Source organism: Diadema antillarum, unplaced genomic scaffold (genome assembly GCF_040938485.1).
Source record: "Diadema antillarum isolate AM-2024a unplaced genomic scaffold, OU_Dant_1.0 scf00000139, whole genome shotgun sequence".
Taxonomy (NCBI): domain Eukaryota; kingdom Metazoa; phylum Echinodermata; class Echinoidea; order Diadematoida; family Diadematidae; genus Diadema; species Diadema antillarum.
In genome coordinates, this window is record NW_027271028.1 from 2,117,762 (window position 1) to 2,133,394 (window position 15,633).

General features: G+C 42.1%; 1 protein-coding gene across 2 annotated transcripts in view; it reads left to right on the forward strand.

Annotated features, from left to right (window-relative positions):
• The window catches only part of LOC139721192 (uncharacterized), a 121,402-nt gene extending 106,657 nt beyond the window's left edge, over positions 1-14,745 (forward strand). For both annotated transcript variants that reach the window (XM_071632520.1, XM_071632521.1), the window contains 5 exons: positions 1,109-1,423; positions 5,014-5,313; positions 9,858-10,057; positions 12,918-13,154; positions 13,564-14,745. In XM_071632520.1, coding sequence (XP_071488621.1) covers positions 1,109-1,423; positions 5,014-5,313; positions 9,858-10,057; positions 12,918-13,154; positions 13,564-13,944 — 1,433 coding nt within the window. In that variant the 3' untranslated portion in view covers positions 13,945-14,745. The remainder of the gene's footprint in view (positions 1-1,108; positions 1,424-5,013; positions 5,314-9,857; positions 10,058-12,917; positions 13,155-13,563) is intronic.
• The last annotated feature ends 888 nt before the right edge of the window (positions 14,746-15,633 follow it).

Genomic DNA, 15,633 nt, shown 5'->3' on the forward strand with positions numbered 1-15,633 from the left:
TAAGATGGTAAAATGTTGAGATAATCATTCAAAAATCACAATGTTGTTTTCGTTGACATTCGTTTGATAATTGGAGAGTAGGTTGCGACTAAGGAAGGAAGATATCAGTCTCTGTTATGGTTATCATAGTAATCTTCTCCGACCTATCTTTGCAAATTTTGGCAGGAGTCAGTATTATTGGCCCTTTTATCAAAGAAATTAGATAAGGAGGGTGGGGTAATGTAAGACCTCAAAGAGATAAATATTAACAAATGAAGAAACTGTGATTAGATAGGACTACAACTGTGATTATATCGAATTTCAGGAAGTTATCTGGCCTCGGTTGAACAGTAAATGGCATTTTTTCTTTTGTCTTTGTATTTTTCCAAGAGGCCCGTGCAAACTGCGAACCGAAAAAAGGGGAGACCGTAGAAGCAAAGGAACTCCGTATGTCCTTGAAATATTCGAGGGGAATTATACATTTTAATTTGAAGAGCAAAGCCAACAATAACTTCTGCGCGACCGAAGACGTAATCATTATAACCGAGGTGTTTGTTATTCTAACAGACAAAAGCCTTCAGTATTTGCCCGATTCCGCTCAATCCTTCCGTGACTGTACATATCACTCTTTTGCACTTCATTGCGTTTTCTTTTTTCATGTTGAACATGTTTAACTTGGTTTTAATTTGTAATGTTCTTTTTCCACGCAAAGTAGTAGAAACTAAAAAAAAAAATGATTTGAACATGTAAGGTCATTCTCTCAGGTCTCAGCACTTTCACAAACCTGTCAATGTGTCAATTTTATTGATGAAGAAAAAGGTAATCTTCCTCCTTTTTAGCTATAAATAGGCCAATGCTTGTTTTCTTCCTGCCACCATCATAAAAAGGGAGATTTCTTTTTTCCGAATACATTCGGTTAGCGTGGTTCGCATATAATTATATCTTACGCTTGAAATACGATATGTTGTGCTTAGCTAAAAATCGATCTTTATAGAGTAAAGCCTGACAGAGCACGTGGGCTGCCACAAATTACAATTATAAGACGATTCCAAACGTTGGTTTCCTCGTAATACAGTCTCCAAGTTTGGGATACGGTTTCACGATAATCTACAATGATTTTACCCTACAGGTCCGCAACCTGTTCGAGGTCTGAATGTCGTCAGCGTAGACGGCAACGCCACCAGTCTCCATCTCGACTGGAACAGACCGCTGGACGGTGGATGTCCCGCCGACCACTACCTGATCGAGTACTGGCAGGACAACGTGGAGCAGTGCGACGCGGCGGGGCTCGATGCACGACTGGTGTTCGTCAACGTGACGTCACAGACCAGGCACGTCATCAACGGACTCCATCCGTACTCGACATACACCGTTTTCGTGACGGCCAGAAACCGCTTCGGAAGGAGCGCGCAAGTCAACGCCACCGCTACGACATCAGAAGCAGGTGTGTGCATCATTTATCACCTGTGGAAAAAAAATGTGGCGGAATGGGCAAGTGGTATTGCTTTCTTTTCGTCATTTTTAAAGTTCCAGTGAGCTTCTTAATTTTTTTTGTATGTTTATGTCATACATACCCACATTCATGTTGACAATATTTGTCAAAAAAAGACACACATAATGGTTTGTTTCTTTGTTTCACTGAGAAGCTCAATTCGATTTGTATCCTATCAGCCAGACGGTTGCGGACTGTGTGCAGGTTCCAGACGCAGTCACGTACGGCTTATAGTTGTCATGATGCCGATCAATGTTGATTGTCTGCAATGACTAATGCTACAGTAGTAACAACAGTCACCCGAGAATTGTAAACAAAAGTCTTGCAGGAGATGTTGATGTCACGGTCAAAATAAAGATGAGTCAATGCGTCTAATCATGGCTCCCTAGAAAGGTCACATCTGTAACCGAGTGTTGTTATAGTTGTTTGGTTACATGGGATGTTGATCAGAGCAGTGAATAAAATGTTCGGGCCAGAAATATACCCCTACCTCCCCCCCCCCCCCCCCACCTCCCTCAAAACACACAAGAGAAGGACAACAGGGTTAAAATTCACAAAAATTGGAACTGTAAATCCCGACAAATCCCCCAAGTCAATAGGTGAAGTCCTTTATATGAATGCCGCCGCTCTGACATGTTTGACTCGGGGAATTCTTTGGGATTATTCCGCTAAAGGAACATAGATGTCAACATCATGTTCGCAATCCGTCTCAGCGAAAAGTGAGTTGCATTCCAAAATGTCCCCCGTGGTATGGGAAGCACATTTGCCCCGCTAGCATCTGTCGAGATGAGTGGAGGGGAAAACTCACATGCACGAAATGTCTTTACCAAGTGAGAAGAACGGATGCGAGGTGGTTCCCGCAACAAACTCAGCCTTGTTCGCCCCAATCGCCCCCGATAAAAAAGTTCATCAACTTTGCGCCAAAGGTCAGGGGATTTTAACGGATTAATTTTACTTCGTCTCACGGAGTAAATTTGCGAATGGTAAAGAAACATTTCGAGAAAGCACTCCTTGCAGAACACTTTCTCTTCTGAAAGATTTTGAAAGACTAAAACATGGTTGTGCTCAAGTGGCGTCGTGGCAATCATCGATTCGTGGACAGGCTTTTGTTCCGGACTACACGTCACTCGTGAAATCACCATCTGTGTTTTGCTATAAAATGTCACATATCATGGTCCTTATGTGTTAACCCGTTCCATACTGAATTTTTAAATCCCCATAGACATAATCCCCACACACAGGTAACCGGGTTCCCGTCGGGAACGGGTTACTTTTGATAATGCTATCAAGAACAGCTCAAAGCAAAGACTCTCTGTTGTAGTATGGTGATAATCGCTATCATAATTTCTGGTTTCATTTCATAAGTATCAAGCAGAAATTGACTCTTAGAGCTGTTTGGAAGTGATATGAAGTTATTATATCTGTTTTAATTATGCCTTCAGTCGGGAAAGAATAGTTCGTTCCTTTTTCTGTAATTGCTGCTTGCTTTCGCGCCAGTAAGAAACAAACATAAACGCATGATTAATATGACTGGAAACTAGACTAGTCTCTTACGGGAACAATGACATCAGGTTTATGATATTCCCCTCCCATGCATAACAACTCGAGTATAATGACGAGACCCAAGACTGTAAATCTCTTGGGAAGATGTCTGCTGAGCACCCATACTGTCACCTAGTGTCAAAAGTAGACCTCAGTCTGGTCGTCATGGGAGTTATACGAGTCAACTCCGAACTAGAGCGCAATTAATCGTGATTTTATGTGGAATATCGTGTATCAGGGTGATTACTGCCCGTGTATCCTGTGTATGAAGTGAGACCATTCATCACTGTCAAAGGTGTTGAGTGCGTGTTGCACTCGCACCAGGAGTCTTATCATAATACGGTGTATTAGTGACACGAATGCATTTATTGAACAGGGTATTATGTGCGCATTTTAACTTTTGGTCGGCAGAAAAAAAGGGGGTACATCAGAGCATGGAGCTACTACTCCATGATCAGAGTGAGGACTTGAAGTGAGAGGCACGTGGCCAAATAACGGAGGAGAAGAAAGAAATTAGTTACAGTACAAAAAAAAAACGGTACTCGAAAGGAAGAATTAAAGGATTCCTGAGCACTGTGAACGTGATACGAACACTTCTTTCTCTCCCGACACTAAATGACACAAATGGACACATGAGCACACGGAACATTTCCAGACTGTTGGTTCAGTTTAGAGTGAATTTAAGTATTAATTTTTGGTCATATCAATTACATTTGTGAAGAACTTAGATGTATCAGTCGAATGTGAATATGTTTATGATGATTTTTACTTTTTTATAAAGGTTCGTGAGTTTTTCTTTGAAGTGGGCAAGTTGAACACCGTTTTTTGCTTCCGAGGAATAGAAATAGGAACTTGCTAATGAATAAAGTAAAGTGCAGCTGTATGCTAATCTATCTGCCAGCTGTTCGTTCTTATATAGTGGAGGACATACGTAGGAATAGAAAGAATGGAATCAGCTTGTGCTTTTCATAGACGTTTCGACATCTAGCTGGGAGAAGAGCTTCAAAATACTCATTGCGTGACATTTCACAATGCTTGCGAAAGTGCTACTCCGTCCCCGTGGCTGCTTGCCTGGATGCAAGGATTAAAACCGAATTCATTTGTGTCCCATCGGATGATCGTGCTTTCAAATGAAAAATGTCAGATTCAGTTTTCATTGACAGGATGTCGGCTCTCCTGGGTTTTTTCTTGTTTGTAACAATCAGGCTGGCTCTTGGAAACAAACCCTTTTCTTACCTGCAACCTTTGATTGCCTTAAGGGAGGAAGAGGGTATGATTCTCATCTGTGAAATTCTCACTTCTTCCGACCGACTTGTGCGTGACTGAACATATATGAATTGTCCGATATCGATCAGTGCCTCCGCGATTTGCCGCTGTGTCCTCTTCTGTTTCACATTTGTTTCATTCTCCAACACATTTTGCAGGGAGAAAAAGGGGAGCATCGAAAATAAACCAAGAGTGGAGAAGGCGATGCGCTCAGTGCATGTGATACAGTGTGTAACAGACGACACTCCACAATACCAGACGTCACCCCTAAAAAAGCGCACGCTGACTTTGCTTTTGTAATAATTGAGTCCTCGTGTGTTCACAAATGAGCCACATATCTCCTCTGTGAGACATATTGTTATTTAAACTAGTTTTCATTACCAACAATATTGGCTAAACCTTTACCAGACCTGTTTTATATGATTTGATACAGCTGTTAAAGTATAGAGCAAATGAAACATCATTTGATAAGTATACAGATCATCTACGTTCGTTTCAATTTGATTAGATAATCCTCAATATCCTAAAAGTCGTGAGATATCATTTTCTTCCCGTGAGTGGATACTTCGCTTAGGATCTACTTGGTTTATTCATGCTTTATTCATGCCCTAGAGGTCACGATCACATATCCATTAATGACCTTCCCACGGAACATTACAAAATGAGGGTTGATCTTACTCCCCCTAAAAAGAAAAGTTTCTTCATTTTTGGATTGTCTTTTCTCATGCCTTTAGTACCCCTTGATGCCCCGATCATCCTTCGACACAACTACCAGAGTCAGAGCGTGCTGAAGATCACGTGGGACCCGCCCGCCTGCGGCCGTCGAGGGGGCAACCCCCGGCAATTCGAGTACATGCTCATCAATGTGAACACGGACGTCGTGGAGCACAGTGGGATCACCCATCGAGAGTTCGTTGTCCTCACCGACGTCGATTCCCTGGAGAGATACAAGTTCCTGGTAGCTGCTATCACTTCGGCTGGCAGTGGTCCCTTCGCAGTGGCAGATGTTCCCGTCTCCCCAGACATTCCGCATAGTAAGTAATTGTTCACTGTGAGTCAGGGTAGCAAAACTATTCATTGAACAAGGGGGCGGGTCAAAGAAAGGGTGCTAGCTGGTAGAGAGAGTTAGCTCAATATCAGTTATGGCGCGCTAATTTCAAACGAGACAAAGGTAATCGTCACAAGTCATTACATATTCCAGTATCTTCTAAAGACAGTGGAAAATTTGCTAATGTGATTGTTCGGGGGTTTTTTATTTTGTTTTATTTTTGTTTTGTTTTTGTTTTTTTAGGGGGGGGGGGCGAGGGTAGTACCGACCAAGGGATGGATTCAAGGAATAACTAAACAAGAAAAGCTATATAAGACTGACGCTCACAGGGAGGAAATGGACTGACTGAAGAAAGGAATGAATCGGAAAGAAAAAAAAGAGAGTTCTTTGTTTTCACGCCATTGTGTACTCACCCTCATGAGTGACTGAAAACAAAACACCGGTTAGCAGGGATAAACTATGACCCACCACCTCTCAATTCCCCCCCCCCCCCGAAAAACAGAAAAATCCGGAGAATATGTCCTTAATGATAGTGCCTTGTCATTATCTCAACATTTCTCTCAGCCACACCATCCTCATGTGTGATGGAGCGACATACCGTAACATCAAAACAAATAGTACGGCTGTACAACTCATTCACACGAAGTATAACGGGAAGCAAACCGGCGCCAAAACAAAGAGCTCGCGCCGGACGCTAACGTCATCGTAATCACATAGCCTGATCCGATGACGGCAGCCCCTCTCCTCCCCCCCCCCCCCCCAAAAAAAGTACTTTGACCCCAGCGCTGTACTATTACCTCGAAGTTCATCATCAACATGTATGTGACTCAAAGACAGACGCGCTATATGTACGCCGCACCAGACAACGTGCTGTCTGGTGATTGGGCGTTCATGATCAAGTCATGACTGTGACGAATCAGGAAAGAGGCCTACAAGCAGATGCAGTAGGGGATGAAACGTGTGTTTGTTTGTTTGTGTCTCTCGACAGCTCCTGAATGTTTGTTCTCGCTTTGGATCTATCAATGTGTGAGTCTTGAAGGCATCTTACACGCTCTGAGACTCTTAGACGCGTGTAAACTCTTCGAAAAGAAACGAATTATTCAATGTCTTTTAGGAAGAAGAAACGTCAGTGTCTAAAGCCATGTGATGAATCGCTTTCGTATGTAATAGTTTCGGTAATATCGCTGCATCACGACAACAAATAAATGAAACAAAAAAATAACGCCAGATAAATCTAAAACCTGCTCAACAGAATTCTTGAAATGCTTAGATATATTGTACAATTCACACACTGACGTTACTGTGATCCTAAAGTTGGATCGGATCAACGCTAACACTTAAGTTTCGTCCAGTTCAAAAGAAAGTACGTGTATAATGTATGTTACGTGTATAATAGTAGGCCTATCTTATTAGGTGGCATAGGTTGTGACTATGGCTAAATATGAGCTCATGTTGATGTTCCACTGTATTAAATTTACTACTGGTGATGAAAAATACTGTAACAACATCACTTTCGATTTGCTTTGGTCACACTAGTAGGTGACATATCCTTTGAGCAAGATGTCAGTGAGCGGCGTTTTCAGCTAATTTCAATGCATATTAGCCACCCCTAACCTTTCTCCCCTCTTCTGAAACTAGCCATTCCCCGCTCTCGTGCGTAGTAGAAAGATTTAAATTTTCGCCACGCCGACGTTCAGAGGGGAAAAAAAATGTGTTGAGCATGTGTAAAATCGCTTTTCAAAATCGATCTACATAATTATTTACATCTCGCGTCGTCTGAGTTTTCACTACGCCTTGTGGGCTATTTTTGCGTCCGCTCAATTCACGACGCAGAGAGCTATGAATTGATGCAGTGATCAGATGGGGGCGCCATTTAATTTGTTCTAGGTTGCGTCCTCGCGTAATCTGTAGCTACTATGCAACACGACGCAGAGAGAAAGGAGAACGTCCCAAGGCAATCATCTTCTCAAATGTCTCCCTGCACTAGCTGTGTGATATCGAGGCTCGTTTCATTTTGACACCAGAAATTCCAACCCATCTCCTACATTGTAGGCCAAATCTACCAAGTCTATAATGTCCTGGTGATGCTCTCAAAACCTGAACCTGAGCTATGGTGGGATACTTTTTTTTCTCCATCACATTAGATTGTATCTGCTCTTGACGTTCTGAAATTTTGGGAGAAGGTTTCAACTTCCTCCATCTTCCACGCTGCTATTCGCAACATTCGATCCACCGACTGAAGGAGCGGGGGTTGACGGTGCAAATGTTTTCCAGTAGTTTAGGCTATGAGAGTTGCCTGAAATGAAAGGCAATTCATTACCGCATTTTGTAGCATCCGGATCAGTAGAGAAAGGACTGCAATAGTGCAACAGGTGTCGGTATCCAAAAGAATATTAGTCCGGGCATACAATATCGGTTACGGCGACCGATGGTATAGGGACGCATCTAGTCCAAACAATTGAGAGGATACTGTAATACACTCTGTCTTCCCACACAATGATCCGGGCAGAGATTCAAGGTGCCTGCGTCATGTACTCCGTGACGCATTCCACGGCTGGGCCCGGAAGCCCCTCATCAGCGGCACCTCGCAGCCTGTGTAATGTATCATACCACATAGAGAACGTCGAAATCAGGGACATTCATTAACTTGTTTACATTCCGCGCACTTTCCTCCGCGAGAAGGATTAATGAAGTCATATTCAACGCCAAAGAATTATCAAAGTCCATAACGTTGAAGCGAAAACTGTAAACTGGAGTTGTATTGCACAATCACATGTGGGAATGCACAACCCCATCACTGAAAGTAGCTGTCATTTTCACGGCAGTTGCCATTTTGTATGCTTATCGCCCGCGAGAAGGAAAATGAAACAAAAAGCCAAATTAATTTTAGCTAGTCTTGTTGCGTTGAAGCTGGGCAAATTGGTAAAGAAGAGTCGAAACGCCACTTGTAATTATTGCATGCGTCTCGGGAAAGCCGTCGGTCTTAAATTCCAATCACACATAATTATTATTCAAGGTACGTTGTATTCAGCGTATAAAAGAGATGCAAATGCATTGCATTTTTAGGTTTCCGAGGTTGATATAAGAAAAAATAAGATTGAAAAGCCTGTGTTTCTTGAGGTGATCCCTTCTGAGAGGTAATGGTGATAACAAATCAAGCGGGATAACAACACATTTTGTCTAAGCAGATTGTAAAAAAAAAATCTTGGAAATGTAGCTCACGTACCATTGACATCGATAAAGTAATTTACCCATCATAATTTTAAAGACGTCTAAACGGAAGAGCTCGTCAGTTTCATAAGAGAGTGGTTATGTTGCAGATTCCCCTACATCGTCATTCATGAGCTAATAACCCCCCGACACATGCCATCCACCCTGTTCGTGTTTCTTCTTGTCTTGCTGTCTCATTGCCCTCGATAAATCATTAGTCGAAAGACATTCGTCTCAAACATTCGCCAACACCTCCTTCTGATTCCCCAAGATACGGGCTACCCCTGCCCAGTCTCCTCCTAGCGGAATCACCCCCGAAGATGTCCCTCCGTCACTGGCCCCTTAAGGAACCCGGCCACCTGCTGCTCAAGTCGGGGGTCGACAGTGCACAATCGCAGTCAGATTATTCTTAACGACGTAACGAGGAGTTATCCTTGGTCGCGTCTAATCTCTGTTTCCTGATGTAGAAACAGATAAAATTGAGGGGGATGGAAATACAGACAGATAGTGAGAAAGAAATGGAAAGAGAGAAAAAGAAGGCAATGATATATCAGACAAGACCCTTTTTTCCTGATTGTTCCGTCTCAAAGAAAAGGTCAAGCGAGAATTACGTAATAAATGGTTGGCAGCCTCGCTTAGATTTACAACCGTGCCTCTGTAAGGATAGACCGGACATATCAGTCTCTCCTGTACATGTCCAACCTCCACAAGTACTTTTTAAGTTTCGGTAGTCTGAAGGCAGGCTAGATTGAGCATACAAACAAGACGAAACAAAAACTGAATTTTTGGGCGTATGGAGCGTGCACATGTCCTGGAAAACACTTCACAAAGAAAACCACAGCCTGTATTTAAAAAAAAGACACACAGAGAGAAAATGTCAAAATGTTATGACATCAGCAATACTTTTACGAATGTATACGTCACCATTGGTCAAAAGACGTTAAGATCCTGAAGGAAATTAATCTCTGATGAGATTATCATGCCATGATAGCACCACGAGTATTAAGCGAGCTCCTTTTAATCCACTGATACTAAGATAATGTTTCAATGCAACTTGCTTTCTGACAAATAAATCGAGAAATTTCATCTTAAATGCTAATTAACAAAGTTGTCTTTGTTTTTCGCTCCATATCTCCCTTTATCTGCTTTATTTCCTCCCTATTTCCTTTTGACTGTTCTATGTGCCTGGATCTATCCATCTCCTTGCTTTTCTTCCTTTCTTTCACTTTCTTCTCCCGCCTTTACCTATGGCTTTCCGTCCTCCCTTTTCATATTTCCCGCCAATTTCTTTTACGCCCATCCCTCCTTTGTCCGTCATAGTATGTGGGCAGATGCGGGACCCGGTAGGGACCGGCTACCGTCGGTTTGGCCCTTCGCCCCGGATCAGCACCGGCTTCGATTCGGCCCCGGGGGCAGCGCCGTGGATGGCCCAGTTGTGGAGCGTGCGGGAAGGCACGCTGTTCTGCTCCGGAAGTATCATCAATGAATACTGGATCTTAACGGCTGCCCACTGCGTACCGGTAAGTTTGAGCACGAAGTATTAACGGTTGCTCTTTCTAGTCTTTAAAATGGCTGAAATCGCTTCCTTTATCACGATGTCATAAAAAAACTGCAGCGTTCAGCACGATTGTTGTTCGCTAAACGCCGGCAAGTGCTAGAGGGCCTTAATTAAGAAATTATGCCTATTTAATTTTTGAAGGGGAGTGGGTAGGCGGTGACTGGATTTAGCATTCGAATGTAATCTAAAAACGTCTACACATAACAACTATTGCGTCACCTATACAGTTGTTAAGGTTGTAGGTATCTACTTGAGGAGGAAATTTATAATCTCCGCGAAATTGATTTGCATTGTGATAACAATGAAATGTAAAGAGGCGCAGTCATCCAGTAACCATGTAGGATGATACAAAACAAGTGTCAGTTCACAGATGTCACAACGAAGAATAGAAAATCATGATCCTGTTGAAATTGGAAAAATACCTTTCTAAAAACTAGTCATAATGGCCGTGACGCTCTTTTGAGATATTCATGCATAAGACAGGTCACAGGAATTGGGCACGTGCACGATTCCATCGTCCAGAGTTGGCATTATATTCATTAGTCGTGAGGAAAGTGCTACGTTCAGAAGTTTGTGACACACCATCTAACTGCGAGATTAAGGAAAATATACATTAATTAACAAGAATAGAAACTCTACAAATCGGACTGCGAGTGCATAATGCACGTTGTTTAGTTACCATGGTAACCTAGGTCATAATGAGATTGTAATCGTTCGTCTTTCAGGTCACGTGTCCGTTGCATTGTCTCACTGCCTGTCATGCATCATGAAATGAAAAACAACCCCACCCCCCTCTCTCTCTCAAAAAAACAAAAAAACAAAAAAACAACCACAACAACAACAAGCTACAAGTCTTGATGTACTCGCGACGAAAGCTCCTAGATGGGAGACAAAGACAAAAACTAGTCGGGAATGATATTTCCGTTCCATGTCTATATTTAACTCCGTGAAGACAGCTCAATGTTTACCCCTTACTCATTATTACTGTTCTGCTTTCCGAGTCTCGAGGAAGTGGGTTTGGGAGAGCCTTGGCGCAAAAATAAATCACAAAACTAAACGGAACTAAATTTGGGGGAAAACGCTAATACGCATTAATTGAAACATCGAAAGATTAACCATCAGACAGAAGGGCCTGTAAGTCGCCATGGAGAGTACAATGACAGTGGCAGCCGTACTTACAGCCCTCCGCGATGAATCACGGGAAAAATCAGCGACAGATGATAAAGCAGAAACGACGTACGCGGCTTATTGTCTGCTAACTCAACCCAGACAGCAATGTTAAAGTGATAAACACTGAATCATTAATTCAAGGCATGGATTCCAAACACCGACAGACGACTGTATTAGAGACGCTGTAGGGGAAATGTTCGAACTACACCTAAACAGGGACTTGCACCTCCCTGACCTAAAGTAACACATGCCACACAGTGATATGACTGTGTAACAAAATGATGGGCATGGTATACTGTATATCATAGTTATCATTTGGAAGTGTCTTGTAGTGAGAACAAGGCGAAACGAGTGAAAAGAAATTAGACAGTTATCATTTGGTTCCTGGAAGCCCTGACACACTCTGTAAGAGCAGATAAATATGACTGAAAAAAAGGTAATTCATTACCTCAGTAATGGAACTGAGAATAATTTTTAGTTTTATCTTTTTTAGATTTATTTACTTTTTACCGAAACGAAACTAGCGCACGTTCACAGGGCTTTTGTAATGTCAGTTTGTTTGTTTGTCTGTTTGTTTGTTTGTTTTCTGAAGAGAACCCTCTCCCCAGCCTTCTACCGCTAGTGGGGAGGTTGTAAATTGGGAGGGGGGGGGGATTGATGCATGGGTGTTGGATTAGTTTCGTACATCAGCAGTATGTGAGAAAAAAAACCAAACAAGCAACAAACAAAAGAAAACTGTTTCTTGAAACCCACAAATTTAAGGAAAGATGAACGGACCTGTTTAGGGTTGTCGGCTCTATTCCAAACCGACTTGATCCCAAAGGGTTGCAGAGGATGCTAGATTAGGATCTGCGCTTCCCCCGTTCACCTGTGTTCGCCTTCCTTACACCTTTGAGAGAACGCCGGAAAAAGGTTCTGTGATAAGATGTTAATGTGCAGAGATTGAAACTGCTCCCTGCTGTCGCTTTTTTTTTGGATCGGTGTTGAATGCTTTGATCGTGATGAGGGAGGGGGTAAGGAATACCACTGGATGAGACAAAAAGATAATTTTATTCAACTGCACCGACTAATGAGCTTCCAGCTTGACACTTTCACAGCAGCTTGGAGCTAATCCGTAGACGTGTATTCCATAGTATTATGCACCAAGAAGATCTAATCATGGAAAGACGTCTCCTAATCTCTCGAGTTCCGTTGCAGCACTTGAACTCTGGACAATGGCTGTGATGCAACCATTGAGACTCATTGTCATACGTTGCTTACACGGATACCAAGCAAGGAAAACACTTTCTTCAAACGTTAATTTGTTTGTTTGTTTGTTTGTTGTTGTTGTTGTTGTCGTTGTTGTTGTTGTTGTTGTTGTTTTTTTTTTTTTTTTTTTTGGGGGGGGGGTTGCCAGTTGATTATCCCTGATCACCTTTTTAAAATATAGGACCTAGAAATAAATACTCGTGATAAAAACGGGATTCCCAACGCTCAACAGGGATATTTTTTTTTCTATTTGCATGCATTATTTTACTTAAGTCGCATTCGTACATGCACTTAAAGGTGATCAAATTTACACATCTTTTTACTCTCTTCTGGAATGCAAAAATGGCCTCGTATTTTCTGCTCATGCGCAAAGCTGTAGCTACCAATTCTCTTGTACTTTGCAGACTCCAAACACGATGCCCCACGATCTGAGAATCGTCGTCGGCGACTACGACACCACAATGCCCGAGACTCACGAGAGAGTGTACGACGTTGCCGAAATCATCACTCACGAGGATTTCAGCACCGTCGTGTTCGACAACGACGTGGCGCTCATTAGGGTCTCCGAAGCGATAAGGTTCAGCGACTATATCAGACCCATCTGCGTCCCGACCACCAAATTGGCCAGGACTATGCTGACGGTAAGTCAGTAGAGGAATAAGGTCCCAGAGTTTTCCATTGGATGTTCAAAATAATACTGCTGGTCAAGTTCACTTACTCAAGCTTGCCTCTTCTGTGTTAGCACTGTTCAATTAGAGGACACTGCCATGTATATAGTAAATACCGTAGCAGCGAAGAAAATCAAACTGAAGATGACTGTTGACAAAGTGAGAAGTTGATAACAAGGGTTCAATAAAAACGCCATTGAAAAACGATCTTAGGTCCCAAATTTGATGTCTGTATGGGGAAAATGTATTCATGGGCGTTAAGGTTTTTTTTAAAAAACTTGCAGAATATATCGAAATTATTCCTGAGTATACAACACCTGGTTTTTCTTTTAAAATAGCTTGTGTTCCTTTTCTTTGTTCTCGTCATCGTTGATTGACACAGACGGGAAGCTACGGCACTGTTTCAGGATGGGGCCGGGAGAGTGTGCCTTCAGAAAATACACCTACCCGTTACCTCAAGCAAGTCTTTCTACCCGTCGTGCGGCGGAAAACGTGTAAGCGAGCAACCGAGTATGGCTTCACGTCCAATATGTTCTGCGCAGGATACAAGGCGGCAAATCAAGGCGATGCGTGCGCTGGAGATAGCGGTGGCCCATTTGTTGTGCAGCACACGAACAACAGGTGGTATGTCTTGGGGATCGTTAGCTGGGGAGACGGATGTGACTTGGAGAACAAATACGGCTACTACACGAAACTGCACAGGTACACCTCGTGGATCAAAAGTCACACGAGAGTGAAGGTGATGAAACACCAAACAGAATGAAACGTTTTGTGGTAATTGTCATACCCGACCAAATTTTGGGTAGTATTACAACTGAAAACTTCCTTCATAATGCCGAATATTGCCAGTGTGTGTTAACACTTCGTCGCTGATGACGCCACTTGTCGATGAGGCCACTCATGAAGCCAGCGATTGACTTCGATGTCGAGTTAAGGGAGGTAGCGGGCAATATTTTTTTTTCCATTCGTAAACACCTTGAGAAGACCTGTGACGTTATGTGGAAACTCGATACGCCGTATATCGTCTGTAGACTGTGACACTGAAGTAATCATGAATCGCCTTTTCATGGACGTGGACAATTTTTAATGATTTTAAGCCAGTCTCTTTTAGCGTATGATCCAAAATATTTGTATTACCATCACCACTGTAAAACCAATCATCTACATTACAATAATGTGACAGTTGCCGCCACCACCACCACCTCCACCATCGCCATCATCATCATCATCATCATCATCATCATCATCATCATCATCATCATCATCATCTTCATGTTAGTTGCTGTCATCGTCTTCATTTTGCTTTCGCCATCCCCAGTCTCGTCATCGACTGTATCAGAATGGGGAATCATGTTTAACCCTATAGTCGTCATCGTCTCGTAGAGTTCATCCCTGACGTCATATCACCATGAACATTGTGGTAACATTCGTCTTATGATGTGTTTACCGAATGGCTGCGTTCTCGCATCGCCTCCATAGAAGGCAATGTCTCTTAAACGGCACTTGTTACCTGATCCGTGTGAACATTTGGCATGTCGACAAGAATTTTGTACATGAAAATTAATTTGAGGGTGCTGTTTACTTCAGAAAAAAAGACTTATGCTCTCTAAGAGAAATTATGTCGTTCTTTTATCTGTTTATATGTTATATAATTATGTTATTTATTTCTCAGTAGCCTTTCATATGTGAATCTGAAGAGAAATTGTGAATAACGAATGAAATGTGAATTTAATGTTGCATATTATCATAAAACCGTATGAATGTATAAGACGATGATATCTAAGATGTAATCGACGTGACGAAATGAATTTGTTCTGTTACATTTATTGCAATATTTTCAGAAAACTGTTAATCCTCTTTGAAGGCTGAGAGAAGACGCACGTAGAATATTAGAAGCTGACGTTGTTCTCCGTGCAAACCATTCCACTCTGTCCAGTGGCCTACTGTCAGCACAAAGGTCATCACAGATCACATTTCTAGGAAGACTCCCGTTATTATTTGAAGAAGAAGAAAACAATCGTTTTCTTTTAATCAAAATGTTTACAGGAAAAAAAAAACACCTTTGGTAAAGACAACCAATTGCAATAGTTCTTTGACTACATCCGTTGAAAAAAAAAAATATTTCATGTTGCTTGGCATGAATGTATATCTTTACTGCGTGATGTACGACTGCACGCGCAGACCAACTCAAGAAATGCTTATATCCCTCTGAGTGAATGTCGATGCTGGCTGCACAGACAGCTTCTTCAAGTTATGTGATTGGTTTTATCTTAGAAAGCACGGAAGCATCAGGCTGATTTGGTGTTTAGTTTGAACGTGACAGCGTTTGTTTCACGCAATGTGCCTTTTCTTTCTTTCTATAAAAATCACTAAAGATGGTGCTGTTACTTCACGACTTTTGCAATGTTTGCTCACATACAATAAAGAAGAAAGAAATTCTGCGATTCTGGAG